Source organism: Trachemys scripta, chromosome 1 (genome assembly GCF_013100865.1).
Source record: "Trachemys scripta elegans isolate TJP31775 chromosome 1, CAS_Tse_1.0, whole genome shotgun sequence".
NCBI classification, from domain to species: Eukaryota; Metazoa; Chordata; order Testudines; family Emydidae; genus Trachemys; species Trachemys scripta.
Window position 1 is genome coordinate 72,090,304 of NC_048298.1, and position 27,849 is coordinate 72,118,152.

The window sequence follows — 27,849 nt, forward strand, 5'->3', positions numbered from 1 at the left end:
TCACATTTTGATTGGCTATATCCCAGGTTTGGTGATTTTTAGAACATGAGGCAGACATTTTTATTAACTCTGACATCTTCTTAAAATGAGGAGTGTAGACACAATACCTTCTTTCATTTAGACACCCGCTGTACTTATACAATATCTAATTTAAACTCCAGAGTCACTTGCATATTACATTGCAGTATAATAAAAAAGGAGAGCTCAAATAGATATGTGAAATAGAAATACCAGCATAATCATTTACTACACTAATATGTGGTCTTCAGTTTGAAGATTTAAGATGTTCTATAGTTTCCTACATCCTTTGTTAACCCAGGCCATGTCCTTTCACTGTGTGTGGAAAAAGTCTTTGACTGAGAGATTGGGCCCTTATTAAAAGGTAATTTCCTCTGAATATAAACATTTGTTACCAAGCTTGCTACAGGGAATAGTCTCAGTGCCTGCAAGCAAGCAAGCACGTGTAATACTGGGGACATGGATAACCCCTTTGAAGTCATTGTAAGCACTTACACTGGAGCTGTTTAATGGAAGCTAAAAGCACTAGATAGGTAGTTAAAATCTTCAGAAAGGTGGCTACATGTTAAGAAGGTTAATTGGATGCCACTTGTCACTTGGTTATTGCTGCATTCACTCTTGCCCAGTTTAGTTACAACTAACTTGATGTGAAAAAATGCTAGATCTGGTGATCTAATCTTGGAAGTGGTTCTGTGAAACAATATTGGTGGCGGAGGTGTTTAAATCAGGAATGCCACCAGATTCAAGTATTTAAAAAGGAATGATATTTAAATTATTTAATAAATTAAAAATAGGTGACTACAAATGCTAGAAGACAAGCATTTTGCATGTCTCTCCCATCTGTCCATTATCAAGTATTTTCTCCCACTTGTAGTACGCTGAGTTGCACAAGCTCACGTACCACTGTCCTCACCCCCAAAATAAAAACATCTTAGGCCAGGTCTACACTACCCCCCTAATTCGAACTAAGGTACGCAACTTCAGCTACGTGAATAACGTAGCTGAAGTTCGAAGTACCTTAGTTCGAATTAGTTCGAACTTACCTTGGTCCACACGCGGCAGGCAGGCTCCCCCGTCGACTCCGCGGTACTCCTCTCGGCGAGCTGGAGTACCGCAGTCGACGGCGAGCACTTCCGGGTTCGACTTATCGCGTCCAGACTAGACGCGATAAGTCGAACCCAGAAGTTCGATTTCCAGCTGTCGAACTAGCGGGTAAGTGTAGCCAAGGCCTAAGAGTTCTTAAGGTTGAAGTACATTATAGTTGTGGGTTTGCCTCATGGTAGAGCAATGACATACCCAGCAATTCTGAAAGCTATTGTAGTCACTAAAAAAAAATCCTAATTCCCCCCCTAAAATATGCATAATTTACTTTCAGTCCACACTCACACTTACTAGAAGACTTTTTTTTGAGGGTGGTTCCTTTTTCCAATTGAGAAGAGTTGGATGCAAGTTCTCCCCCTGGAGTCCATTAATAACTCTTTTGAACAACAGGGATTTTTCCAGGCTGATGGGAGATACGCTCTACTGTTTTCATAGCATTCCCAGCTGCTGCTGGCCTGGGATCAGTCTTAAACTTGGCTGTGTGAGCCATGGCAGTAACCTGTGGCACCACTAGACTACCGGGTAAATTCCTCTGTTTATTTTCTAAATAACTACCAGTATTAAATAAAAACAGATGTATTAAATAAAACAGAAAATTGTATTAAATAAAAACAGAAAATTAATTTTTTAAACACACATTTACATTCAAGGAGCTATATGATAATCAAAGGGCACCCTAATGTATGTTTTTTACTGGAGCTACAATATATACTTTGGTGATTGCAGTACAAAGAGACATCATATTGGCTCCAATAACAAATGTCTTGAGGATTATTATTTAACTTGATAACGATGGAAGCTGAACTATTGTCAAATAATGTATTTTCTCTACCATATCGGCTTCTTTGTAATACATAACTTGTGTGCAATGAAGCCCAGATAATTTTGATAATGGGCTGTTTTAATATTCTATGCTAATAAACATTTTACACATTGTAAAAATATTTTTCCAGTGTAAACTTTAATAATGTATTGCCATGTAAATGTCAGTCAGATATGATGGATTGAAGCTTAACTTGGGAATCCTTAAAATACATCAAAGAAAATGGGGATTGGGGAGAGAGGGAAATCAAATGGACATCAATCAAGTTGAAGACTTAGATCCCAATCCTGAAATTGGATCCATGTATATAATGTTCACATTCACAGGTTAAACAATATTGGCCAAATTTCCAAACGCCTTATCATTAGGTAGAGAAAGAATATGGAAGCTTTCAGTCCCAAAAGGAATTTGAGAAAGTAATAACTGAAAGAGGTTTCAGAATAGAAGTTGCAATTTACTCTTTATTAACCTTTTCCTTTTGTAACTCGACTCAATTGATAATTGATCTTTTTGATTAAGCTATATACAAAGAACTTTATTCATCCCAAAGCAAAAGTGAAATATTAAATATTGTAAGATAAATAATTTAACTCCTTGTATGATCTAGTCCCGTTGTATCTGAAGGTTTTTTTTTTCCCCTTAAAAGGGTCACACATTGTGACCCAGAATACTGGCTATAAGTGACACACAGCCCAAGTGTCGACCCAAGTGCATTTCCCTCAGAGTTCAGTTCGAGCACTTCCCAGGCAGCTTCTGGAAGTCCTTGCCTAGCAAACATGTCCATTACTCAGAAGGATTCTGAATATTGGAAGACCAGTGGAAGCTGCAAATTAAGGTCCCATTGTACAAATACTTATACACACGCTTAAGTTTACTACTTCAAGTAATCCTGTTTGTTTTAGTGTTCATACATGTACACAACCTTATTACCATGCATAGTTCCATTGAAACTAATGTGACCACTTAGAGTAGTAAAGTTAAGATTGTGTGTAAGTATTTGCAGGGTCAGGATGAGGAGAAAACTGCAGAGGAGCCAGCCAGAGACTCCAGCCAGTACAAGCAAACATAGACAAAGCAGGGACTTTTGGTCCTTTGGATGTTAAGAGAACTCCATACAGTTTTGAACAAACTCTCTGCCCTGTGCTGATCAATTGCATGCTCCAACTTCCACACCTGCTCCTCTTACCCTTTTCTCTCCTGCCCTGTCCCCAGTGCACATCCCTTTTATTTCCATTTAATTCATCCCCTCCTGACTAACTCCCTCCCCTTCCAACATTAAAATAAAATATTGTGGAGCATGCCATTTGTTGCTATCACATTGTGCAATCTGCTTGTTTGTTCAATCCCTCCCCCCACACTGTCGGACTTGTCTATTTAGATAGATAAACTCTTTGGAGCAAGAACCATCTACTACAGTGGCTCTCAACCTTTCCTGACTGTTGTACCCCTTTCAGGAGTCGGATTTGTCTTGCATACCCACAAGTTATACCTCACTTAAAAACTACTTGCTTACAGACATAAAAATACAAAAGTGTCACAGCACACTATTATTGAAAAATTGCTCACTTTCTCATTTCTACCATTAATTATAAAATAAATCAATGGGAATATAAATACTGTACTTACATTTCAATGTGTAGTATATAGAGCCGTATAAACAAGTCATTGTCTGTATGAAATTTTAGTTTGTACTAACTTCGCTAGTGATTTTTCTGTAGCCTGTTGTAAAACTAGGCAAATATCTAGATGAGTTGATGTACCTCCTGGAAGACCTCAGTGTACCCCCAGGGGTACATGTACCCCTGGTTGAGAACGACTGGTGTACTAACCTGTGTGCGTGTGTCTGCACACAGTGCCTAACACAATGGGCTCCCATTTTTGGTTGGCCCTTATACACTACCATAATAAATATATTTAATTAATAATAATTAATAAGAAGAGTGTTTGCAAGATCAGGGACTAAGACTGCAGAAACCATTTCTCAATAGAGCCCTCTGAGGGCATGTCTACACTTACCGTGGGGGATGGACACTGTGGCAATCGGTGCACCGGGGGTTGATTTAGTGGGTCTAGTGAAGACCCGCCAAATCAACCGCAGATCGCTCCCCGTCGACTCCAGTACTCCACTGGAACAAGGGTAATAAGGGAAGTCGATGGAAGAGTGTCTCCCATTGATGCAACGCGGTGTAGACACCACAATAAGTCGACCTAAGCAATGTTGATTCCAGCTATGTTATTCATGTAGCTGGAATTGCGTAACTTAGGTTGACTTACCCCCATAGTGTAAACAAGGTGTAATTCTCTCATCTTGAGTGATATCCTATCCCCACTGAAGTCAATGATAAAATGCCTATTGACTTCAACATGGTTGGGATCTCATCTCTTATACTTATATTTTGAAATAGCCTTATAGTGGAATCACTATAATGCATATACACTTTGTAGGTGACCAAGACGGTTGTGGTAGAATACTCTGTTCAGTAATGTGTTACATTCACTTAGAGCTGTACTGTAATTCCTATTCATGTTTGTACATTTTGTAACTATTGTATTTCAATATCTTAAATGTAATCATTAACATTTCAAAGCAAAGTGAACAACTTCAAATCTACTTTAATCTATTTATTGTCTCCAATTAGGCAAATTTTGAAATTTAGTCTGTCCTTACGATGAAATTGTGTGCTGGGGGGAGGGACGGTTGTTGTTTTTACACAACATTTCAATGATGTATTTATGCCCAGAAGTAGTAAACTGGAAAAAAATTTACATCAACCTGACTGTTTGTTCAGTGCTTTGTAGATATAAAGCACTATGTAAATGCTAAATATTATAAATAAAATTTGGTTAGTACATTATGGGTTGCAAATCATTCAGAAACTGAATGGTCTATGCAAATATCACATTTGCAAGATTCACAAGTGCCACACAAAATACAAATCTTAATTATCTTGGAGATTACAAAAAATTTTCTTCTCTATCTTTTAAAGAACCAAGATTCTCCCAATGCACAATGAGATTAGGTTAAACAGTTAAAAATACTAGCCTGCCATTCATAAAATAATTCCTCCAAACAACCTTTCAGAAACATACAACTCAGGATTTTTCAACTTCAAAAAAGGGAGCTAGATAGTACAAGCATGGAATACATTTTGTATACTTTTGTTTGAGATTTTCTTCTTTTTAATGAAACTGATAGCATGGTGCTCCATATTTATAAAAATAATTCACTACACTACTTAGTTATGTACACAAACACCTAGGTGACCTAGTTGATGAAAAACCATCTGGTCTTCTTTCAAAATGTAAGCAAAAAGTTCCTTATACATTATATAGTACACTTTCTTATGCAATTTTGGGGGATTATTATATAGCGCTGCTAGGAATCAACATTTGTATTGTCACACAAGAGATTAAATGATCTGACAAGTCAGTTTATATCTTTATGTTTTGTATAAATCTAAAAGTATTAAAAATGGACATTTAATATTATGGCATTACTAGACATTAGCATCACTTCACGCACAAGATCAGATAAGAGATTGTTTGTGCCATATTACTTTAGTTTCCTGTAGGATGTATATCACTTTCCTATTCACTTCCCTCATAATTTAGATTTCCAGGCGTCAGTAAGGGTAAGGGCTGAGTCATGAATACAGAATCTTTAGGACTACGTTCTCTCAGCACTTCTACAATGTAGCAATACCTAATACAATGATAGCGTACAGCTCCTCTAGCCTGCATAACTTACCTAATGCTCTGCAGCGCTGTTGTAGGTTCATAGCTACAGATGCCTGGCAGGGGTTGCCCTAGTATAGGTCTTACCCTGATCTGCTCTCTTCCACATCCTTCTATCAGGAGACAGAACAACTTGTGGGAGGGAAGATGAGTTTAACTTCCTCTAGACTACAGAATTTCCTCTACTATAATGGGAGCAGTGGCTATCATTACTGTTCCTGCCCTCAGCTGCTATTCCAATGTTTGACCCCCACCAGCAGCCTCTGAATAGCTCTGTCATAAACAGATAGTTAAGGGTTAATACCTCTTTTACCTGTAAAGGGTTAAGAAGTTCACCTAGCCTAGCTGACACATGACCAGAGGAACCAATGCGGGGACAAAATGTTTCAAAAGGAAGGAGGGAAGTTCCCTTTGGGTCAGTTTCACTTTTGACCAGAGTGGGAAAGCTCCAGAATTCAGCCTCTTATCAAATAGTGAGTATTAGGTGAAGGGAATAAATAAGTTTATGTTTATTTTCTTTTCTAACTTGTCTTGTGCAATTAGAGAAATAATCAAATTTGGTATTTTTTGTGTAACTAAGTTTTTGCCCAGGGGATTGGTGGAGGAGTCTCTCAAGGCTACCCAGAGAGGGAAAGGTTTTGGGGGGAAGGGGGGGGGGGAGAAGACAGTTTTTCCCAAATAACTCATAAATCATTTGGGTGGTGGCAGCAAGACCAGATCTAAGCGGGTAATTGAGCTTAGGGGTTCACATGCAGGTCCCCATATCTGTACTAAAGTCCAGAGTGGGGGTGAAGCCTATGACAAGCTCTTATTCCCCCAAACCAGGGCTGACATTGGAGACCCCCTACTCTACTCCTCAACTGCTTGCACAATCCCTGTCCTCCTTTCACCACCATCATCCATTATTGAGAGCCCCTCCACCAGTAGTACATTCTTAATTAACTCCACCCACCCTTGGAACTGAATTCTCTCTCCCCCCATTCTCAAGAACTGCCAACACTGGCCCCTCCTTACCTTTCTCCTTAACCCATCCACACCACCTTCTTCTCCCAATCTCTCATCTAAATCTCTCTGCCACCCGTCCTTCCCAGTCACCAGCAATAATTATGGGCAGAGCTTTGCTCTCAGGACTCTCAAGTTCCAAGCACATCTTTAGCCAACCAAAAGTTGGGAGACCAGAGAGGAGTATGAAGAAAACCCATCTTTACCATGTGTCATATTCCAAAACCTCAGGGCAGGATGTAATTTGTAGATCTTGGCTCAGGGTGGGTGTTTTTTTGTTGTTTTTGGTTTTTTACTTGTTTTGTTTTTTAACTGATTACAAATATTACCTTGTTTTAACCAAAGCAAACAATGTTTTAAGTTTTTGAAAACATCAAAGTAAAAAGAAAATCATGATGGTTTATTTTAAAAACAGGAGGAAAAAATGAGTAAAATGCCTATTTTTTTTATATTCCATTTTCAATCACATCACAGATTGTGTGGTGCAATTTACTTATCATATGTAAACTAATGTGGTAGCTGTACTTGTGGTAATATTAGAAAGCAAGTCCTATTTGTAGCAAGGTGTGCCTTTCTGGAATTGAGTGTAGTGAACTTGTGATATCACCATCTCTCAGTTTATATTTTGTCCTACTTCCACCATCACAGATTTAATTTCAATAAATCCTAAATTGTCAGGGACATTAGAGCAACAGCCAAAAGAGTGGTTAGGGGCCTGTATCCTGTTCTCCTTGAGATCATTAATTAAACCCCCAATCTCTTCTAGAGACAATACCAAGGCTTAAGGGCCAGACCATATACCAAACTATTGAATCTAATGGGAGTTTTGCAATAGATCTCAATAAGAACAGGACTGGTTCCTTAAGGAATAAATAGGTGCTGTCAATTAATATTCAAATCACTTTAATCAATTTCCTGTTTAAGGTTACGAGGAAGATTTTTACAAGCGACATACCTGTGGCAGTGCTGAATTGAGCTGTCGCTGGAGGGAGTCTCTGTCGTAGATGACATCCTGAAGGCGTTGCTGTGCAAGCGACAGGCTTTCCTGAGTCTCCCGAAGGGTATCAAGGAGACGATCTCTTTCATCTAGCATGTTCACCATCAGTTGTTCAAAGTGAGAATCCGAGTCCGACCCACTACTCTGGGACCCCCGTTGACTCATTGGGGTGTCCTCATTTATCGTTGGCATCACTTCACACATCATTTCTTTAAAATAAGAAGTTAGAGGAAAAAATCTTAGGTAGAAAAACATTTAGGGGAACTTTATATGAGGAATTTAATATAGTCACAAACTGCTAGCACATTATTGCATTGATTCACATCTCAACTTTAGGTTTTCACTAGTCACATGGCTGACAAAATAACTGATCATTCAACATTGCAAAAATGTTGAATACACTTCCTATATAAGGGTAAGAGATATTTAATTTATATGAATGGCTTGACACAAAAAATCATGTCAAAAATTTCCTTTTTGGTTTAGTTCATTTTATCTTTCCTTTGCCCTCTATCATTTTCCGCTTGTTTGTATTGATGCCAATAATTGCAGAGTTTGGTCCTGCTGCAGGCTTTTCTACGGCAGACTCCAGACTGACCATTGATCTAGTACAGTGGTTCCCCAACTGGTGTTTGTGAACCCCTGGGGGTTCGCTAAATGTTACAGGGGGTTCTCGGGAAAAAATTCCTTAATGGCAGACAGAGCTGTCCCTAGGGTCCCCGGGCAGCACGGGGCCAGCAGCCTGGAGCCCCTGGACTTCCAAGAGCTAAGCAGATCAAAGCAAGCATACCTATCACACTGAGGAGATTTAAACTTCAAGACTCCTTGTAAGAAATGGAAAGGGAGGTGGATATTTTTTGCTGTTTTTTAAATTAAATAGGCAGCTAGTATTGTTTTTAAAATTATTATGAAGAACAAGTTTAAGCTTTGTTGTAACATGCATTGTTTGCCTGGACTGCTCAAGACCTGAATGCTTGTGTAGGAGTAATTCTTTGAATTGGCTTCTTAAATACCTTCATGCTGTTTCACATCTGATACTCCTTGATGAAACATAGGAGCCTTGTCTTATAACAGGCTTATTCAAAGTGATACAAGCTACAAAAGTCAGATCTTGGAAGAGTGTTGCCGTTTTCATAATGTAATAAAAATATTAATGATAAATAATAATTAATAATAAATAGTGTGTAATAAGCATGTCAAATTTTATATTTCCAAGATCACTGCTTTTATAATTTATACTCAGGTAAAGGAAAAAATCCCTGCAAATATTCATTTTTAGGAGGGGGTTCGCGAGACTTGACATTTTAGTGAAAGGGGTTCACCAGTTGTTAAAGTTTGGGAACCACTGATCTAGTAGCATGCTGCCTTAATAATGTGAGGTTAATCTATCTTTCTACCTAGTTTTTCCTTCCCTCAGGGGGAATTACTTTAAAGTGATCTCTCTGAGTAAGATGTCAAAGACTAGAGGCTCACTGCTAATTGCTATCCTTGTGATACCTTGTCCAAATTGAGCCACTAGGAACAGGACCACAATCGCATGAAGCCAATTTGTTCACATAGGCCACCACACAAAGAGTGGCTTCAGGAAAAAAAACACACCAAACAATTAGTCTCACTTGGCTCAGCATTTCCATTAAGATGCCTCTCATGTCCGTCTCACAACCTAGATTTAGACATATGTGGAAACAGGAACCTTAAGATACTGGATGCTGGGTACAACACACAAAAATAACCAGGACATTGAGGTTCTCAAAAGCCACATATGGTAGAAAACATGAAAATTCAATCTAAGTTAGGATTATGCTTAAAATAAACATTTACCTCTATGGAAGTCTGTGGATAAGGTCATCACCACCAACCTTAACTTTGCCCTTCCATCACTACTAAATTATACTCCTTTTATATATAGCAGATGTAAGTTAGATTTGGGTCTAAGGATTAGTCTTGGATCTTAAATCTTGTAGTCCTTACATATCAGCAAATATGCCAACAGAGTTTGTAATTTCACTAGCTGTAGGTTTAAATCTTTTTTCCAGTTTAGGAGTTTGCCTGTAGACCTTGTGTAGCCTAGAGCTTCTGGAAGCATTGTACATGATATATAAATTTCAGGCACTTCCATTATAAACCTTCCAACACACAAAATCTTCACCATTTCACACTGTCAATACCTGTATTGATTAGCTCTGCATATTCTCTGTTTTGGTAAGGATTTAAGACTTCTTAAATCTGGTATATTTTTCCCTAATAGAATTTATGGGACTGAAATGTTCTGTACCAGCCACATCTATCTTAAGGTCAGCCCAATGTTGTTTCAAGTAGCAGGAGAGTAAAGGTAGCTGAGCCATTTGTGCAAACACACAAAACCTGCCTCCCCCATTTGTCACAAGCACAGATAATAATGCAGCTGCCAATTGTTTCCTGGGATTTGCTCAGACAGTGATCCAGCTTTATCAGGAAGAACTGGTCTTGCCTACATTCTAAGCATTTACACAGACTCTAGTAGATTTCAGTTTCAGTTTTTTCTTTAGCCGATGTAGAGTGGTGAGCAGAGTAAACAGGGAACATTAATATCTCAGTATTGGTTATGGACCACTACCATTTAAGTTGGCTAGTATTTTCTTTGATGAGGGTCTCTGGTGTTCAGTCATAAGGTTCTCTTTGGATTTTGAAGGTGCGGGGATATGAGAAGTGGCAGAGTAAAGGTTATTTAAGTAACCATCAGTGCATTTCTAAGATTTTTACGTCAGTCTTTTTTTGTTTGTTGTTACTTGCTTTATTATTATTAAATGGGTAGCTTTAGCCTTTAATTTCCAGCTTACCACATGTTTTTGGTTATTTGAAGAACCTCAAGAGTTCTATCGCATAATTAACTCAGGTATTTTGTAGACTCATGGATTTTAAGGCCAGAAAGACCTATTATCACCATCCAGTCTGACCTTCTGATTAACACAAACCATAAATTCTAGTTGAACTATTGTATACCGTGTACAGAAAGATATCCAGTGTTGACTTAAAGTCTTAAATGATAGGGAACATGCCACATCTACAAGTAAGTTGTTCCAATGGTTAATTATCCTTGTTGTTATGAATGTAACTTATTTACAACCTTACCTCTAGTTTAACAGTTTTATTCCTCTATTTCCTTATGCATTTTTAATTGTAACAATTGTTCAATTTGTGGGTTCAATAAGGAATTATGAAGTGTCATGCCAAAGAAGCACCTGCAGACCCCACAAAAGTGCCAGATCCAAAGTCCAACAAAGTCAATTGAAAGACTCCCATTGACGGGGTCTGATCAAAATCACATTGAAAAGTCTGAAGGGAAGACCTACAGAGCTTACAAAATGTGCAGGAGTCTAAGAGCCACAAAGACAGAGGGAGAAAACAGGGTGAAGTTTGTGCTGAACTTCTAAGAGGTGCAACAACTCTCAGCCTAAGTGGAGGGAAAGCCTATGATGTCTTTAAGCCACCTTTGTGCTCTCCTGATCCTGGGCTGCTCTGGTGACTGGAGATGCCTCCAGTATAACTTAGTACGGTTTGGGCTTCCTAATTCCTAACTTTTGGTGGAACTTCAGCAGTCAAATCAGTTCACATCCAAAGACTACATGCTTTTTAAAGTGTACATGCAGCATCAGATACTAATTTGTGATCCAGCTCCCATGTATTAAATATGTGCAGTGATAGTCTGCATAGACCCAAGGATCTGTATAAAGATCTCAGACCCAATTCTCCATTCCATTCCATTGTTTTTACACCAACTTCCTTCATTTCCTCATACAGATCTGTGTGCACACTGGATTGCGGACATGAAAATACAAATGGTCTATGTGCACATATTCCCATGTCTCTACTAGGCTTATATGTGCATGGTGCTATGCGGAGTGCTAAGATCTGTGTATCCTAAGGCATTGCTTCCTTTATTAATGAAATAATTACCCATAGATACCCCTGCCAAACAGTCACTCATCTTAGAAAGGACTTGTCTAAGAAGCTGGGGGGAAGATATAAAACCAAAAACACAACCACTACATTTTTAAAGTGTCAAATCCCTCGTTTTTGGAATTCATGTAATCTTAGAATATGCCAGCTGCATTTGCCTTAAACCATAATAATTCTGCCTTGGCAAAAGACCTTCCCAGCCAATCACCAGACAGACTACTGAAGTTGGACTGTATCAAAATCAGCTTTAGAATTCCATAGGAGACTCAACTGCAGCTAAACAATTATTTTCAACTGCCTGTAGAGAAGGAGGATCTATTAAGTTCAAAGGATCTACTCACTGGTCATAGGATTCCATAATTGAATTTAAATTTAGAGATACAGAAGTCAAAGGAAATTTAAAGAAAGAAAGAAAAAAAATAAAGGCTTGGAGCCAAATGCTACTCACTTCACTCACACAAGTAATCCCTTTGCCTTCCATGGGACTAGTTGCATGAGTAAAGCAGAAGGATTTGGGCCACCAACCACTATGGAAGCATTTTAGTAAAGCTAAAGAAAACCCTCTTTTAATAGGCCATTTTGGTGTTTAAACTACTGTTTATTAAAAATGTAGCCTAAATTTTCAGAAGCAACTTGTGATTTTGGGCATCTCAATTTTTGAGTACTCAATTTGAGACAACTCAAAAAGGTCTTGATTTTCATAAAAGTGCTGAGCCATTGGCTGAAAATCCAGCCTTATTAGGGTGGGAATTTGGCCACCCAAAAATGGAGGCTTTCAACATGGGTACTTTTGAAAATTTAGGCAGTTATTCATTTTAAGAACATGAGCCTCAGAAGAACAAGCCAGGATTATACACTAGATTGCTAGAAAGTGGGGTCTCACACAGGACATCTGAAATCTAACATTTTTGAGAACTGCCTTTCATAGCTAAAGTATAATGTTGATAGTTATTTTCCTGCTTTGCTTGTCATTCCAAGAATCTCACAAAGAAAAATTTGAAGAAAGATTTAAAATTGTTTTACCACCAAACACAAAGGAATTGTAACAAGAGAAATATTTTTGTTAAAAAATAGAAATTTAAAACTAGACTCTAGGCAGGTGAAAAGCTACATATTGAATAGCGATGCCTTTCTAGCAAAGCCAATCTCTACTAGGATTTGTGGAAGGGATCATCAAAAGAAAAAACAAACAAACAATAATACTTTCTCAGTAATCACAATAGTCACTGATTTGTTTAGAATATAGGTGATAAAGACACACTAGATTAAAATTAAATTTTAAACATGTTGCAAAGCACTATGAGATTCAGATCTTTTGGGAAGTTATCCTTCAATATATAGTTCTGCACCTACCACTGGCTAAGTTTTTTCTGCTTTGTCAATTCCCTAATTTACTATTAATGAGTAACAAAGATTAATGTTCATCCTAGTCTCACCAGAAAAAAAAGATCACCATTGGAGAACACTCAGCAACTTGGGGTACGTCTATACTTACCTCCAGGTTCGGCGGTAAGCAATCGATCTTCTGGGATCAATTTATCGCGTCTTTTCTAGACGCGATAAATCGATCCCAGAAGTGCTCGCTGTCAACACCGGTACTCCTGCTCTGCGAGAGGAGTACGCAGAGTCAACGGGGGAGCCTGCCTGCCGCGTGTGGACCCGCAGTAAGTACCTTGTAGTTCGAACTAAGATACTTCGACTTCAGCTACGGGCTGGTCCACACTAACCTCACCGTTCGAACTAAGATACGCAACTTTAGCTACGTGAATAACATAGCTGAAGTCGAAGTATCTTAGTTTGAACTACAAGGTACTTACCGCGGGTCCACACGCAGCAGGCAGGCTCTCCCATCGACTCCGCGTACTCCTCTAACAGAGCAGGAGTATCTAGACAAGACGCGATAAATTGATCCCGGAAGATCGATTGCTTACTGCCGAACCCGGAGGTAACTATAGACGTACTCTACGTTATTCACATAGCTGAAGTTGCATATCTTAGTTCGAACTAGGGGGTTAGTGTGGACCAGCCCTTGTTGGTTCCTGATGGGTGAAACTCAGCAAGGCCTCAATTCTGCTAGCAATACTTAGGCAAACCCCTACTGAAGTGATTGAGATCCTGAATGATCATCACCAGGATTATTTGGTGATTTGAATCCTTCACCATAAAACAGTCTCAAAAATTGGGGTCTGATGGAGACAAAACACAGTCTTTTTTCTTTCAAGAAAGTAAAAAAAAAGTTAGGCAGACTAGAGATCTAAGTGTGTCATATTATTTGAATAAAAGGAAGGATGCACAAGGATATGGTACAAGAGAACCTAGGAAGCACACAAAGTGTGACAACTGAGGTAAGGCATCCAACTGGCATGTGAGGATTTAAGGTGCACCTTTAATTTCCACTGGGCTCATTTAATATTGTGGATATTTACCATGGATAGACAAGAGCAAAAAGCTTAACTATGAAGGTGATAGGTGCCTCATGAGTACCTTAAAAATTGATAGAGGAAAGAATAAAGAGAGGGGGAGAGTACCACAGGTTTTATGATTTTATTTTTTTAAAGGGAGGCCAGGCACCCTCATGTCCTGTAAAATAATCACCTGTAGACACTGTTATAATGTGAACAGATGTCTGAATTAATAAATCAATAATAAATAATAATAATAATAATAATAAACTACTAGGCTCCTTTAAAGAAGTTTTCAATTTCAATCTGTTTTTTGCTTGAAAATAATTTTTAGAACTATTTTTAATGTTTTGAACTGGAATGTTTAAACCTTTTGTTTGAACAAGAAAGAAAAAAGGAATAATCCCACAAAGCAGCATGGGTCCCCTTCAGCAGCACCACTACTTTATTGTGCCCAATACATCACTGCCTCTTTGGAAAGAGACACAAATACTGCTCCTTGGATTCATCAACAGCTACTGACAAGGACACTGATTAAAACCCCTTTCCCTAGAAAAAGCCAAGGCCTTATATGTGCTGAGTGCACTCAACTCCCATAACTATGATGGGAGCTGAAGGTGTGTGAAAGATCATGGCTAAACTGAGCCCACCAATAGCATATGAAGGAAAGGGGCAGAAAGGGAAGCACTCTGCACTTTGGTTAAAAAATTATGTACTGAATGCATGTTCCCCATACCTGGGTAGTCATTAAGGTGATGTGCTCAGTTTGGGCACACAGCAAAGGGCTGAATGCCTTCAGCTCCCCCATTACTGGAAGTAAATCAGTTTTAGCTTTGCAGTTCACATTTAATATTAAAGAACTAAAATAAGCCTCATTTTTAAATGATGTATTTACTCCTAATACTCATAGCACTGAATTACTCAACTAGAGAATTCCATGCACATTATGCAAATACATACATTTCGTGTACTTTTGTGTATCGTTAGAATAAGTTCATACTATCATTTCATAGAGCAAGGTTTTCTATCTCTAACAGTGTGTGGTGAAATAACATGATGCCTATCTGAAGGTTTGTACATTTCAGTGGTTCCCCCTGTCATCTGACTAGAACCTGATCCAAACCCCACTGAAGTCAATGGTAGTATTTTCAGTGACTTCAGTGGTCACTGGATCAGGCTCCATGAAGATGACAGGAGAAACCACTGACATGTTCACAGCCTCAGATTGATATCATATCTTCAAACAGGAATGTGTAAACAAAAAGTATCTGACATGTCAGCCTGTATTAGCATATCAAAGTGAGTATTATTTGACCAAGGCTTGGAATATTAAGTGAAATCCTGCTCATGTCCCCCCTGTGGTCACCAGAGATTTTAATTGACAATTAAAAATAGACTTTGCTCAAAAGTAGTCTATTCCTAAAAATAGCTCAGTGTCACTGCATTACAGATCTGTCAAGTTATCTACCTAGCTACCTGCAACACATCCTCACCAAGAACAATCATGTAGTTGACTCATCTTGGGGTCACAGACCTCAGTTTATAATTACAGATGAAGTGACTGGACATGAATTGAAACAAATTGTATAGTTCATGACAATCCTGTGGATTCAGTTATACACAGCTCCTTTTCAAGATCACCCAAATAATGACTGTTTTTTTTTTTCCTTTTTGTATTTCTTATGCTCACAGATGCAGATAATCACTTTCACACCTGGACTGTAAGAGCACATTTAAAATTTGCTTTATTCCGAATGATTCTCAGAAGACAAGGTATTTGAAATAGGTATATGATGTGTGCAGTAAGGGAGTAAAAAGTTCTCATCTTTCTTCTGACTTGACCCCACCCAATTTGAGTCCCTCTGGTGTCTCAATTATAAAAAGAAGTTGTGTGACCACAATAAAAATCTCCACTTCAGGAATAAATCATGTGGTCTAGGACTTGGTTTGCCACCATTACTCTTTTCACTTGGGGAGAATTTGGGGGTGGGAATCAGAAATATCTATCTGTAGCTCGACAAAAAGCTCTTTTTAGAGGAGCATTCATTTAGTTCACAGTGAAGACTTCCAGCTTCTAGGAAGTGTTTCTAATTTTACCCCATCACCTTTGTACCTAATCTCGGTCTTAAATCCCTTGATTTTGGTATACCCAGATATTAATTTTTCATCCAGGTTTAGGAGTCAATTTCAAGTTACTTTTCCCCTTAGCAATACCCTAAGGAGAAATTCAACTACAGTACGCTCTGATCTGAATCCGTCTACAGTGACATCAGCTTTGAAGACTCACCCTACACTCCATCCTTTTATTGAACCCTTTTTTACATTTTGCGTTTACAACTAAAAAATAGATACAGTGATTGGTACAACCAGTTCCTGTACTGAACTGATTTATTTTCAGATGCTTTCAACACCTCACTTAACCCACACAGTGTAATTCCATATGGAAAATCCTTGCCATTGTCTGAGTTGCATTACATGCATATTCCTCCTCCTAGTTAACTCATTCTCACCCAGAATCTTCCCTAAATCGTGAAATCACCTTTTAACAGAAACATTTTGCACTCCTTCCACTCACAGGGGTAATCAACACAGTATCTTAACATATAACCTGTTCCGATCACCTATTCTGCATGACATCATTCCAGCAACCCCCATCCGAAAAGAAGTTGACTTCATGGGTTTTTTTTACAATGAAATTCCCCCATCTCCCAAAGCCCAGTACAGAGCCACATTTAAATAAGACAGGACATAGTACAGCAAGCAGCAGAGAGGAAGAATTTGCATTTGTATCATATCTCCCCTTGGGGGGCTGGGATTAGATATGCAGGTTTCAGTACCTAGTGGCTTTTACTTCGGCTTCTGCTTATTCCGTTGATCAATGACAACCGCAGTCTCTCCCGGCTTTGATGGGGGCTCACACAGCTGGGCAGTCCTAGAGCATCTTCCTAGCAATGATGACACAGGCGTTGCTCAGAGAAAACCGAAGCCCCAGCGCCCTTCTCCCGGCAGGAGTATCTGCATGGCACCTCGGCATTTTCTTCGGCCACTTCGTCAGCAGCCAAAAGGAAAAGCGTCCATGAGAAAAATGGCATATTACAAATTTTGCTTTGGGAAGCAGAGCTTGGTTCAGACCATTGTTAGGAGGAAGAGAGGGGGGAGGCGGCTCTTAAAGCTCCAGCAGCCCCTTTCAAGCAGCAGCAGCCAGCATCTTTACATCTGGAGACTGGGGATTAGGGGGAGGGAGTGGGGGAGTGAATTTATCTTTTGTTTTTATTAAAAACTTGACGGAGTGTGGTCTGCAATCCCCATTTCTTCACAGTCTGCCCTCTCCCCAGCTAATCAGCTCCTGAGTGTATAATTAAGGCAGTGCACACGGGTTAGAGGAAATAAGAACATGCACTATTAGAAAGAAGCTTGCTGGCCCTAGCACACTCCTGCCTTACAGCCCCTCAGATTCCGGGGTAAACCAGAAGTAACTGCTGGAGAGACCTCAGTGGAGCTGCCCTGGTGTAAGTTCAGCAGAATCAAGGAAATTCATTCGTAAGGGGCGTTTCAGACGGCGTCCAGGATCCGCATGAGAGTCACACGCCGATGTTGATCTGTAGGGCCCGGGGAAAGGCTGCTCGGCGCTCAGGTGCGCTGGGTGTGTAGGAACAACCGATGGACGCTACTTCACCGCTCCTCCCTCTAGTAGCTCCAGAAACTTGCGGGGTTGTTCCCAAATCCGCGTGGTGTGCGGGTTCGAGGGACGCCCGTCTTTCAAGCCCTATGACAGCGCTGAGCTGAGAGTGGCTCTAATTTGGAGAGGTCAGGCCAGTGCTCCTACGTCTCCTCTAATCGGATATGTAGCGTAATAACATGAATCCGCTACTATAATCCGGCCAGGACAAAGCAGCGACAATACCGGCTCTGATGTGACTAGCGCAGTCATGCAATTCAAATCGTATTGTGTGGTCAGAAATACTACCAATAACAAAGCCGCTTCTGCCCAAATCGGGAGAGCAGGGTGTTGCCCACAGCCCCCCAGGGTGCGCCTGCATTGATGACACAGGGTGCCAGGTAAGGAGGAGGGAGTTTGGCTGGGGAGGGCAGGAGTGGTTTTCTCTTCCTCCTCAGCTGGGGCTTCCCCTGGAAGCTGCTGCAGTGGTTTCCACCAGCCCTTAAATAAATTCTGAAGTAATCACGTCTGCTCTCCCTGCCTCACGCACACACGGGTCCCCAGCTGCAGCTGCTCCGCAGCTCGCTGTGTTACTTCTCCAACACCCGCCCCTCCACAGAGACAGCCTAGCGCCGGGGAGAGCAAGAAAAGAAGAGATGCTAGCGGGAAGGCAGTGCTCTGCTCTCTTCTGCTGGTTTAGGAGTTTGACGGCACATGACCGTCTGTGCTATTGACAAGGGATGAATTTCTAAAACATGCCCGCGCCTGATCTTGTAACACACCTTTCAGTCGGACAGTCTGATTGCCCTCCCCCATTTGTCTAGTTAAGGGTGTCTCTGCTCCCAAGGTGTGGGGGGCGTCAGGGACCTTTTGCTGCCCCGCCCCTTTCTATACATATAAAACCATGGGATCTAAATTAGCTGTTACCACCGGAGAAAGGTCTTGGAGTCACTGCGTAGTACCAGGTTTCAGAGTAACAGCCGTGTTAGTCTGTATCAGCAAAAAGAAGAACAGGAGTACTTGTGGCACCTTAGAGACTAACAAATTTATTAGAGCATAAGCTTTCGTGGACTACAGCCCACTTCTTCGGATGCATATANTGTGGCATCAATCCTTCATGCTCACGCCCACCAGCTTACAGACTAGTACTTTGTCATTTTTTCTTTGTGCCTGTTTTTTAGAATGGTCTTGCCAGCACTTTCCTTAACTATTCATATTTCACCATTCACTTACATATGGGTAGCAACAGAACAAGCAAATGTGGAGGCCAAATCTTCTATTGTATCTCTGAGCACCTTTAGTACAGTTGTGAGCCTGGTATAAGAATCTGAATAGAATAGATTGCACTGGCTCGGTGGTTGTGTGTGTTTTGTTCTCCTTCTCACAAAGATGAATGACGTTTCCAGAGTATCAGAGGGGTAGGTGTGTTAGTCTGAATCTGTAAAAAGCAACAGAGGGTCCTGTGGCACCTTTAAGACTATCAGAAGTATTGGGAGCATAAGCTTTCGTGGGTAAGAACCTCACTTCTTCAGATGCAAGAAGTGAGGTTCTTCCCCACAAAAGCTTATGCTCCCAATACTTCTGTTAGTCTTAAAGGTGCCACAGGACCCTCTGTTGCTTTTTACAGATTCAGACTAACACACCTACCCCTCTGATACTCTGGAAACGTCATTCATCTTTGTGAGAAGGAGAACAAAACACACACAACCACCGAGCCAGTGCAATCTATTCTATTCAGATTCTTATACCAGGCTCACAACTGTACTAAAGGTGCTCAGAGATACAATAGAAGATTTGGCCTCCACATTTGCTTGTTCTGTTGCTACCCATATGTAAGTGAATGGTGAAATATGAATAGTTAAGGAAAGTGCTGGCAAGACCATTCTAAAAAACAGGCACAAAGAAAAAATGACAAAGTACTAGTCTGTAAGCTGGTGGGCGTGAGCATGAAGGATTGATGCCACACCAGCCTGTTTCAGGCATTTGCCTTGAGGTATAAATCACTGGTTTAAATGAAAGCTTATGCAAAATACCAAGATGGAATAATTCTTCTGACCAACATGGGCTATAATCCACAGATTATATTTCCCCTCACCGCTCTCAGCCCTTCTGGGTCCATGCCCTGGCCCAGGGACTCCCACGGGAGCTTTTATGCTTTTATCCTCTGATACTTGATACTTTATGCTCCCTGCAGTTCCCAACCCACCAGCAGGCCATCCACTATTTTCCAGCTCACCTGAGCTCTTGCCAGCCTTTATAAGAACTAGGTGCTCTTCCAGCTACCTCCTGACCCCTAACCTCAGTTGTGACAGCTGATTAGTCACAGTTGGGGCTGGGTCCCCATTTCCCCATACAGGGAGCAGTCATTCTGTGACTTACAATTCTTAATAGCAAGTGAGCACTGTGTAAAATGGTCCTTTGCATCTGTCACCATTACATGTGAGGGTCCCAATACTTAAATATTAATTAAACCTTACAACACTCCTGTGAGGCAAGCAACTGGAGGCACAGGGGGAAACGGACTTCCCGCTGGCTCACATGCCCTTGGATAGGTCAAGTCATTCTCTTTGCCAGAGTCTTTCCTATGCACTAACCAATACACAGCCCTCCTTCCCATTCATATGATTTATAAATATATTGTGGAAGAATTCAGAAAGTCTACTCCCCCCTCCCCCGTTAACCTCCTTCCCTCCAGCACAGAAAGAGTAGAAATTCTGTTTTAAAAGTGAAAACTATTATTGCTACTTGTGCGATTGCTCTACTTGACCTGCGGCCCCAGCTCTCTGCTGCCAACTTCACCAGTGAGTAAGTGGCTTCAGAATAATTTATGATACTGAGGTTACTGTATAGTAAAGAAGTTTCTCCTTAGTGTCAGTTCATGGGAACTGCGCTGTATTCCTCTGTGGTCCCATGAGGGCACCTACTCCAGCCTCCTCAACCTTCACCTCTCTTGGATAGGGACCTACATCTCTCTCCCCCTCAGCAAGGTTTTTCAAGGCTGCACCAATCCCTACTTATACTGTGGATCTGCCAGCAAGCCAGACTTCCTAAATAGGCCAACAGCTGCGCTTTGCTTTCTCTTCAAAGGCTACGAACAATGAATTATCACATAGCTCTTTATAAGCAAGCACAGTTATTCTTAAGTTGAAAACAATACAGAGAAAAAAAACATAAAAACAAGTTCCTATTAACATGCTTAAAGCTTACTAGTCTTATGGGACCTCAGAAGCCAAATCCTTCCAATCCCTCCCAAGAAGGATTGCTTCCCCCCGAAAAAAAAGAAGGCCCTGAGTCAGATTGAAGTCAGGCTATTTATCCAAAAGTCCTTTTTTTGTCTGTTGGTCTCTGGAGAATCCAGCTGAACTCGTATACGTGAGCCTCCCCAGGTAGTGGTACTGCTTGGCCATCCCACAAGATTGTTTCCTGCACTAACAGGGTCTCCTTTAGAAACTCAAGATCACCTGTACAGGGTGAGTTTTCACTATTAACAGGTTTTATTTAAAAGTTGCTGAAGACAGAGTCACTCCATTTAGCTATGCAACAGAAGCTTTCCCTGGGCAAAGTTTGACTGAAAACACAGAAAGGAAGAAAGACTGTATCCCATTAACAATCCCCCTGAGCCATTCTTTCCTGTATGGAGCACATTCTAAGTCTAGGCACAATGACCAGATCTCAGATGCACACTTGTGTTGCAAGGTTATGTAAATTTGCAGCATGCAAACCAAATCCATTCCAAGTGTCAATGAAAAAAAGGATCAAACACTCGAAAATCTCACCACAAAAATAAGTTCTATGTTCTTACGTTATTGTATGTGGCTCATCTCTGGATTACTGTTGTGGGGGTCTGTTGGTTGTTTTTTTGGAGAACATAGCAAAAAGTGCTCCCTGCTCCTCAAAGTTTGAATCTAAAAGTACAAGATAAGTGGATACAGAGAGACAGGGAGAACACACAGAGGCTACGTCTACACTACAAAATTACTTTGGTATAACTTACGTTACTGAGGGGTGTGAATAATCCACACCCCTGAGTGATGCAAGTTATACTGACCTAAGCACCAGTATAGACAGGAGAAGTGCTCCTATCAACTTCAAATGTCTTCATCAGAAGCAGCAGAGCAGTGCAGCTTTACCACTGTAAATGATGTAGTGCAGACATAGCCTGAGACAATACTGGTCAGCGTGTTAAGCAGTGCTTTCAGCACATCAGCTAACTGTTATTTGTAGGCACCACAGGAAGAGTTTTTAAGGAAGACAATGTAGGGTTTTGTGGCTATTAATGGGGAGCTCCTCCCATTTGTGAAGGTAAGCATGGGAGAAAGCACAAGGGTCTCTAATGAATATTATTAGTGCTGCTTCTAACTACTGGGAGTAACAAGTGAATAAACAGTTTGATTTAGTCTGCTCCCGTTAAAAACTGCAGCAAAGCAGGAGTAACAGCATTCCACTCTGTTCCAACTGGAACAAAAAAAATGAAGGGTCAGGGTCATTAGAGTAACTAACAAATTGCATGAAGGTAGGGGAAACCATCTCATATGGACAAATTATAATTTGTAAAATTATAAAATTATAATATGAAACAATTGTTCATTTTATGTTTTCTGCACCTTCCTGTTAAGTACCTAGTACTGGCCTTTGTTCAAGACAGGCTACTAAGCTGGGTAGACTCTTGGTCTGACCTGCTAGCATATTTGTACGTTCTGAGGAAATCACTAAAATCCTACATTGTCTAGCCAGATCCAGCTCATGAGAGAGGGGGTCAATATTTGAGTATTGAAAGTAGTCATCACTGAGCAACATGAGGATATAAAGCATTCATATCCTCCCTCTCTGGAAGGTTAAGCAATGCAGCTTCTGTAGACTCCCAACAGAGGAAGTGAGCAATTGCTACCAAGAATCAATGTCTCATGATATTTAAAACATTTCTCCCCCTCCCCGCCACTTAATCTTTACAATAAATCCCTTGGAGGCTTGAAGCTGAAATCTGTTTCTTTATCCCCTTCACTGCACTCACACACTGGTTGTGTTTGGAAGGTGGGGGTGTTAGATGGATGCTGGGCTTCTGGCATTAATATCTTCCAAAGGAAAAATTCAGCATTGAAACAAGAAAAACAATTATATGAACATTCAAACTGATCCTACAGTAAGATGTGCAGGATCAGAGCCTTAGAGAAGGGTAGTTATTCTGCTCATTCCAGAGAGCTTTTCAGTGATGGTCACAGAACAGTGGAAAGAGGACTGGGAAGGAAAAAATTCTTCAAAGTGACCAGTATCTACAGAGTTGTCTTCTAAAGCAGTGGTCTCCAAACTTTTTTGATCGTGCATCCCTATCAGTAAAAAAATTTTGAGCATGTACCCCCTGCCGCGTCGGCTCTACCATTTTTGCCAAAGCAAAAAAAAAAAAAAAAAACCCGCTCCTCTTGCCACACACCCCCAAGGATCCTCTTGAGCACCCCACTTTGGAGACGACTGTTCTAAATTAACAAAAACAGGGGGAGGGAGGGAGAGGCAGGAATTCTGGTATATAAACCATACCTCTATATGGTATAAGCTTGGATTCACAATCAGACTTACAAGCAGACCAACAAAAAGGGAGCATGTTATGGGACAGTACACGCTACTGGACAGGTACTGGGGCAGCAGAAATACCCATTCACCTTTAGTTTGAAAGCTAGTGTAGGCAATGTGTATTCATACACAAAACACTATGTAGTTAAGACTGCTACACACAATATATACTCGGCACAAAACCTCAAAAGCAAGAAATTGAGAACTTAAGCCATTTAACGGAACACATCATTTACTATATTGTAGCCAGAGATAGAGAGAGAAAGACTTCACAACTAGCACAACCACTGTATCCCACAGTGTTAATTCATTTCCTACAGGAATGCCAGCCTTCAGTACCTCCCTCACCAAACTCCCCACCAGCACAGACTGGTCAGGCTTCCTCATTTCTGTCCTGTTCTGGGAAACACCACTAACTTCATCATGGGGCCAACCATCTGTATCCAATTGTGAGAGCCTAAGTATCACTAACTGAAGAAATACAAAAAACTAAGATTACAATGTTAGCTCAGTATTATTACTCTCATTGTATATTTTGTGGTATATATTTTTTATAACACAGGAATCTATTAAGCAAGTCAGTGATAAGCAGGCATAGAACATACTCCATACTACTGTCTGTTGCATCCTTATATTTTGCTTATCCTTTGATTTAGTGATATTAAGTGCCTGTGCAACCTTAACATTTCTTTAACTTAGGAAATTAAATGAAGACAAATGCATTTAAAAAGAAACATTAAGGAAGAATAAGGGAGACAAGAAAGCAAATACTAAGGTGAGAACACATATATTTGCAATATATTCGAGTGCCACTGCTAAAAACTACTGACGTTTTCTGCTGTGCAGGTACAGTAGCATTAACAATTTATACCATTACTATCCAAACTGTTTCCAGACTTAGTCATTTACAAGGATGTGTATGATATCTATTTACATGTCAGGTATCAAAACTTCAGCTATCATCAGTTATCAAAAATGGGAGGAGGGGAAGAGCAGGAAAAATAGGCGAACAAGCTTGGGTGGGTGGTTTTTGTTTTAAATAGGAAAAATATTTTCTTTCCATCTTTGTAGACTGCAAACAGCAGAAAGGAATTTCTCCCCCTCCCCAATAATAAATAATAATAAATAATAATAATAATAATAATGAGAGCGCAAACCATAAGAACACCTTTCAACTCAGACCAAGCTTGCTACAAACTTGTGAAAAGGCAGAACGATCACTGAAAGCAGTTTTTCAACCTTAATCATAGTATTTATAACTAGCAAACACTGCTGTAAAATACAGCAAATGGAATTTTCCATTAAAAAGATTTTTACAAAAGTAAGAGCTTACTAAGTCATCTCTATGTTCTTCCTTCACTCAACTTTACTTAGTTATCTTGGTGGATTTTTTGCTCTTCCCATCTCAATGTCCATTCACCCCTATGCATAGAATAATTTTTGAGCTTAATAGTCCAAAATTTAAAGTTGGTAGTCAATTTTCTCTAAAACAATCTCTCTCTTTTCTTCAAGGCATTCTTCTGATTTTTCCTTCGTTTCTTAAGATGAAAACAAGTCAAATGTAATGCACACAGATGAATGTGTTACTTTGTTTTTTAAAATGGAAAACAAAAACTGCCCAAAATTAGCATAGGAGGAAAAACTCAGAAGTTTTACAGAAAAAGCAGCTCTCCAGAGGGGTTACATGCAAACTTTGTGCAAGCCAGCAAACAGCTGTATGTAATTAGCCAATTAGAAGCTCCTGCCTAGCATTCTCATTAAGAAAACAACTGTTATTTCTTAGTTGGTGATAAATACAGCAGGCCAAAGTATAGTCTAGAACTATAATAAAGCAAAGAGATGGGCTTCCAGCTAAGTTCCCCCAAACCAAAAATATTAAATTACAAAGCTGAATGTTTTTTGTGCTGCCACCTTATGGCCTTCAGGCCAGTACCAGAGCAGGAGTCTAGAAACCTGAGTTCTATGCCATGGACTTGTAACTTCTGTGTGCTTCAGTTTCCCCTATCTATAAATTCAGGATGATGTCCCCTTTTGTGTTAGAAAGGAGCTGAATGGGTTAAAGTGTGTGGATACACTGGTGTTAAGTGGGTTTTCTAATCAAATGAAGATAACTTGACTGAACAAAAGCACTTATTGTCCTTGTCTAGACAAGGCAGAAAAAATGCTTTTGGAGAGGGGCTGGACCTGGGCTGAGACCTACAAAGGGACTTAAGCACTGACTGCTTAACTTTTAGGTGACTAGCCACTCAGGATATGTTTACAGTGCAGCTGGGAGCAAGCCTCCCTGCCCAGGGACACAGACTTGCACTAGCTTGGTTTAAGCTAGCCTGCTACAAATAGCAGTGTACACATTGTAGCTCTGGCACCAGCTTGGGCTCTCAAGCCTACCTGACCCCTGGGTTTGACCTCAGGTAGCTAGCTCAAGTGTCTGCCAGGACCCCACACTACTATTTCTAGCAAGCTAGCTCGAGCCAAGCTGGCACAAGGCTGTCTACTCGCGCTGGGAGGCACACTCCCAGCTGCAGTATAGACATACCCACAGTAGAAGTCACAAACCCAGGGTTAGGCACTTAGCCTCCCTATACAATGAGAGGGGAGCTAGAGAGGCATCTGAGAATTGGATCCACAAAAGCCAGCCTGCTAGGCAGGGAGCTGCGTAAACTAGACACTGGACACCTGGCAACCCTGCCCAGTGCTCCACTTGCTCTCCCTCCCAGCACTCTGGTTTAAAGATATTTTAAATAAAATATTTGCCATCTAAATAGTTATAAGATACTTAGCTTAATAACAAATTAAAAAGTAAAAACATGTACATGTAACCCTTCTGCCCATCTAAGTTGGTAGCAACAAGGGCTGGGTTCTGTATCTAGGGGTTCCGTTTCAATAACGCAACGCAAAACCGGCTCGAGCCCCGACCCAGTGACCTGGGACAATTACATACCACCCGCTGGGTGCCTCTAAGAGGCAATACTTCCCCTCTCGCAAGCACAGAGTCTGAGTGTAGCAGAAAATGTTTAATAACATGAGGTAAACGACATCAGCATTAAATTGGAAAAAACACCACAGACAGGATTCCTAACACAAACCATGAGCAAAAGACCCACCCCAGCAAATTGGGCCGTGTCCTTTCCCTTTGGCTCTTGAATCCAACAACCCAAAAATCACCCAGAGTCCCCAAAGTCCAACACCCCCAAAGTCTCTTGGTCCAGCAACCACCAAAAGTCCCCAAAGTCCAACAACCCCCAAAATCTCTGTCCCTGGTCAGTGCAGCCCCAGAGTAAAAGGGTGGGGCAGGCAGGGTGTTAAGGGGCACCTTACGTGATCCAAGGCTGACCGGCCGTCTCTCCATGGGGTTCCACCGCAGCCTTCACCACGAGCCAGTCCACTTCCTGCCGTCCCACAAACTGCTCTGCTCTATGAGCTGCTCCGCTCACCAACCTGTGAGCCGCTGCAGCTGTCCCCGCAAACAGCTCCGCTTGCCATTCCTTGGGCCACTCCAACAGTTCCCCCAAGGCTCCGCGCCGCTTGCTGTTCCTCCAGCCATCTCTGCAAACTGCTCTACCACCCACTTAGCAATATAGCTTCAGGCTTCCCCACTAGTTAACAGAGCACTCAGTGATCTCAGCTCTTTTGTGATTTCAACTCATAGAAGGGGAGCCCCAGTGCTGGTACACCATTGGCCCAAAGTGAATTCAGCTCAGTAGCCTGTAACTAGACTTCTAATGGAATCAAAGTTAGTTCTGACATTTAACAGTAGAGAGAGGGGAGGTGGTGCAATTGGTGTTTCAGGCCCTCAAAATGGGCCCATACTCTCAGGCACAACTATCTATCCCCATCCTCTCTCAATTCACTGGGTTGTGGAACCCATGTCCCTTGTCTAGCGAGTGCTACTTAGGTGATGGTGAGATCCTCTATCATAAAACAGGTTCATTGTCCTTGATTCACATAATCAGGGTAACAACACTTTATTCCTCCTGCCCCAGTAACAGAGAAACTGGGGATCCCACCCCATCCAAAGTAACCACTATCAGTTGTTGTTGTCTCATGCCAGGCAGGTGGGTGTGCCTATGCAAACAAGATCAGCCCCTGGAGTTCTTTTCCACACTCGCCATAATTCACCACCAGATGTCAGGGTAGAGCTCATCCTGACTCTGCTTACATCCATTTTCCAGCTTACTGGAACCGGTTCTGTTTAAATAAAGATATAAAGCAATATGGAGTTTATTTATAGGTGGCATGAGCTAGGGGTGAAATCCTGGGCTCATTTAAATCAATGGCAAATCTCCTGTTGACTTCAATGGGATGATATTTTGCCCTGTTTAACCTTCCTTAGGAATCATTCATTAAAATTGTTTGGCATTCCCTTTTCTAGATGAGATTCAATATCTGGATACCTTGACTCTGACATTACAGTTACTAGCATTTGTTAATCATAATTCTGTCCCATCTCAATAAAACACAATAAAATCCTTCACTCTTTAGTTTTATTACTTTTGTATGAAGTACTGGATATGTATAAAAAGTGGGTTTATTATAATGTAAGAAAAATGAATTTGATAGCAGCTAACAAAATAACACTAAACAGATGGTCCATATTTTAAAACCCCGC

The 27,849-nt window shown here is 40.7% G+C and overlaps 1 protein-coding gene across 7 annotated transcripts in view; it reads right to left on the bottom strand.

The window, feature by feature from the left end:
- Positions 1-17,143, bottom strand: part of PPFIA2 (PTPRF interacting protein alpha 2) — a 634,690-nt gene extending 617,547 nt beyond the window's left edge. For all 7 annotated transcript variants that reach the window (XM_034772198.1, XM_034772232.1, XM_034772206.1 and 4 more), the window contains exons 1-2: positions 16,855-17,143; positions 7,635-7,885 (exon numbers count right to left, since the gene is read on the bottom strand). In XM_034772198.1, the coding sequence (XP_034628089.1) occupies positions 7,635-7,883 (249 nt within the window). In that variant the 5' untranslated portion in view covers positions 7,884-7,885; positions 16,855-17,143. The remainder of the gene's footprint in view (positions 1-7,634; positions 7,886-16,854) is intronic.
- Positions 17,144-27,849: the final 10,706 nt, after the last annotated feature.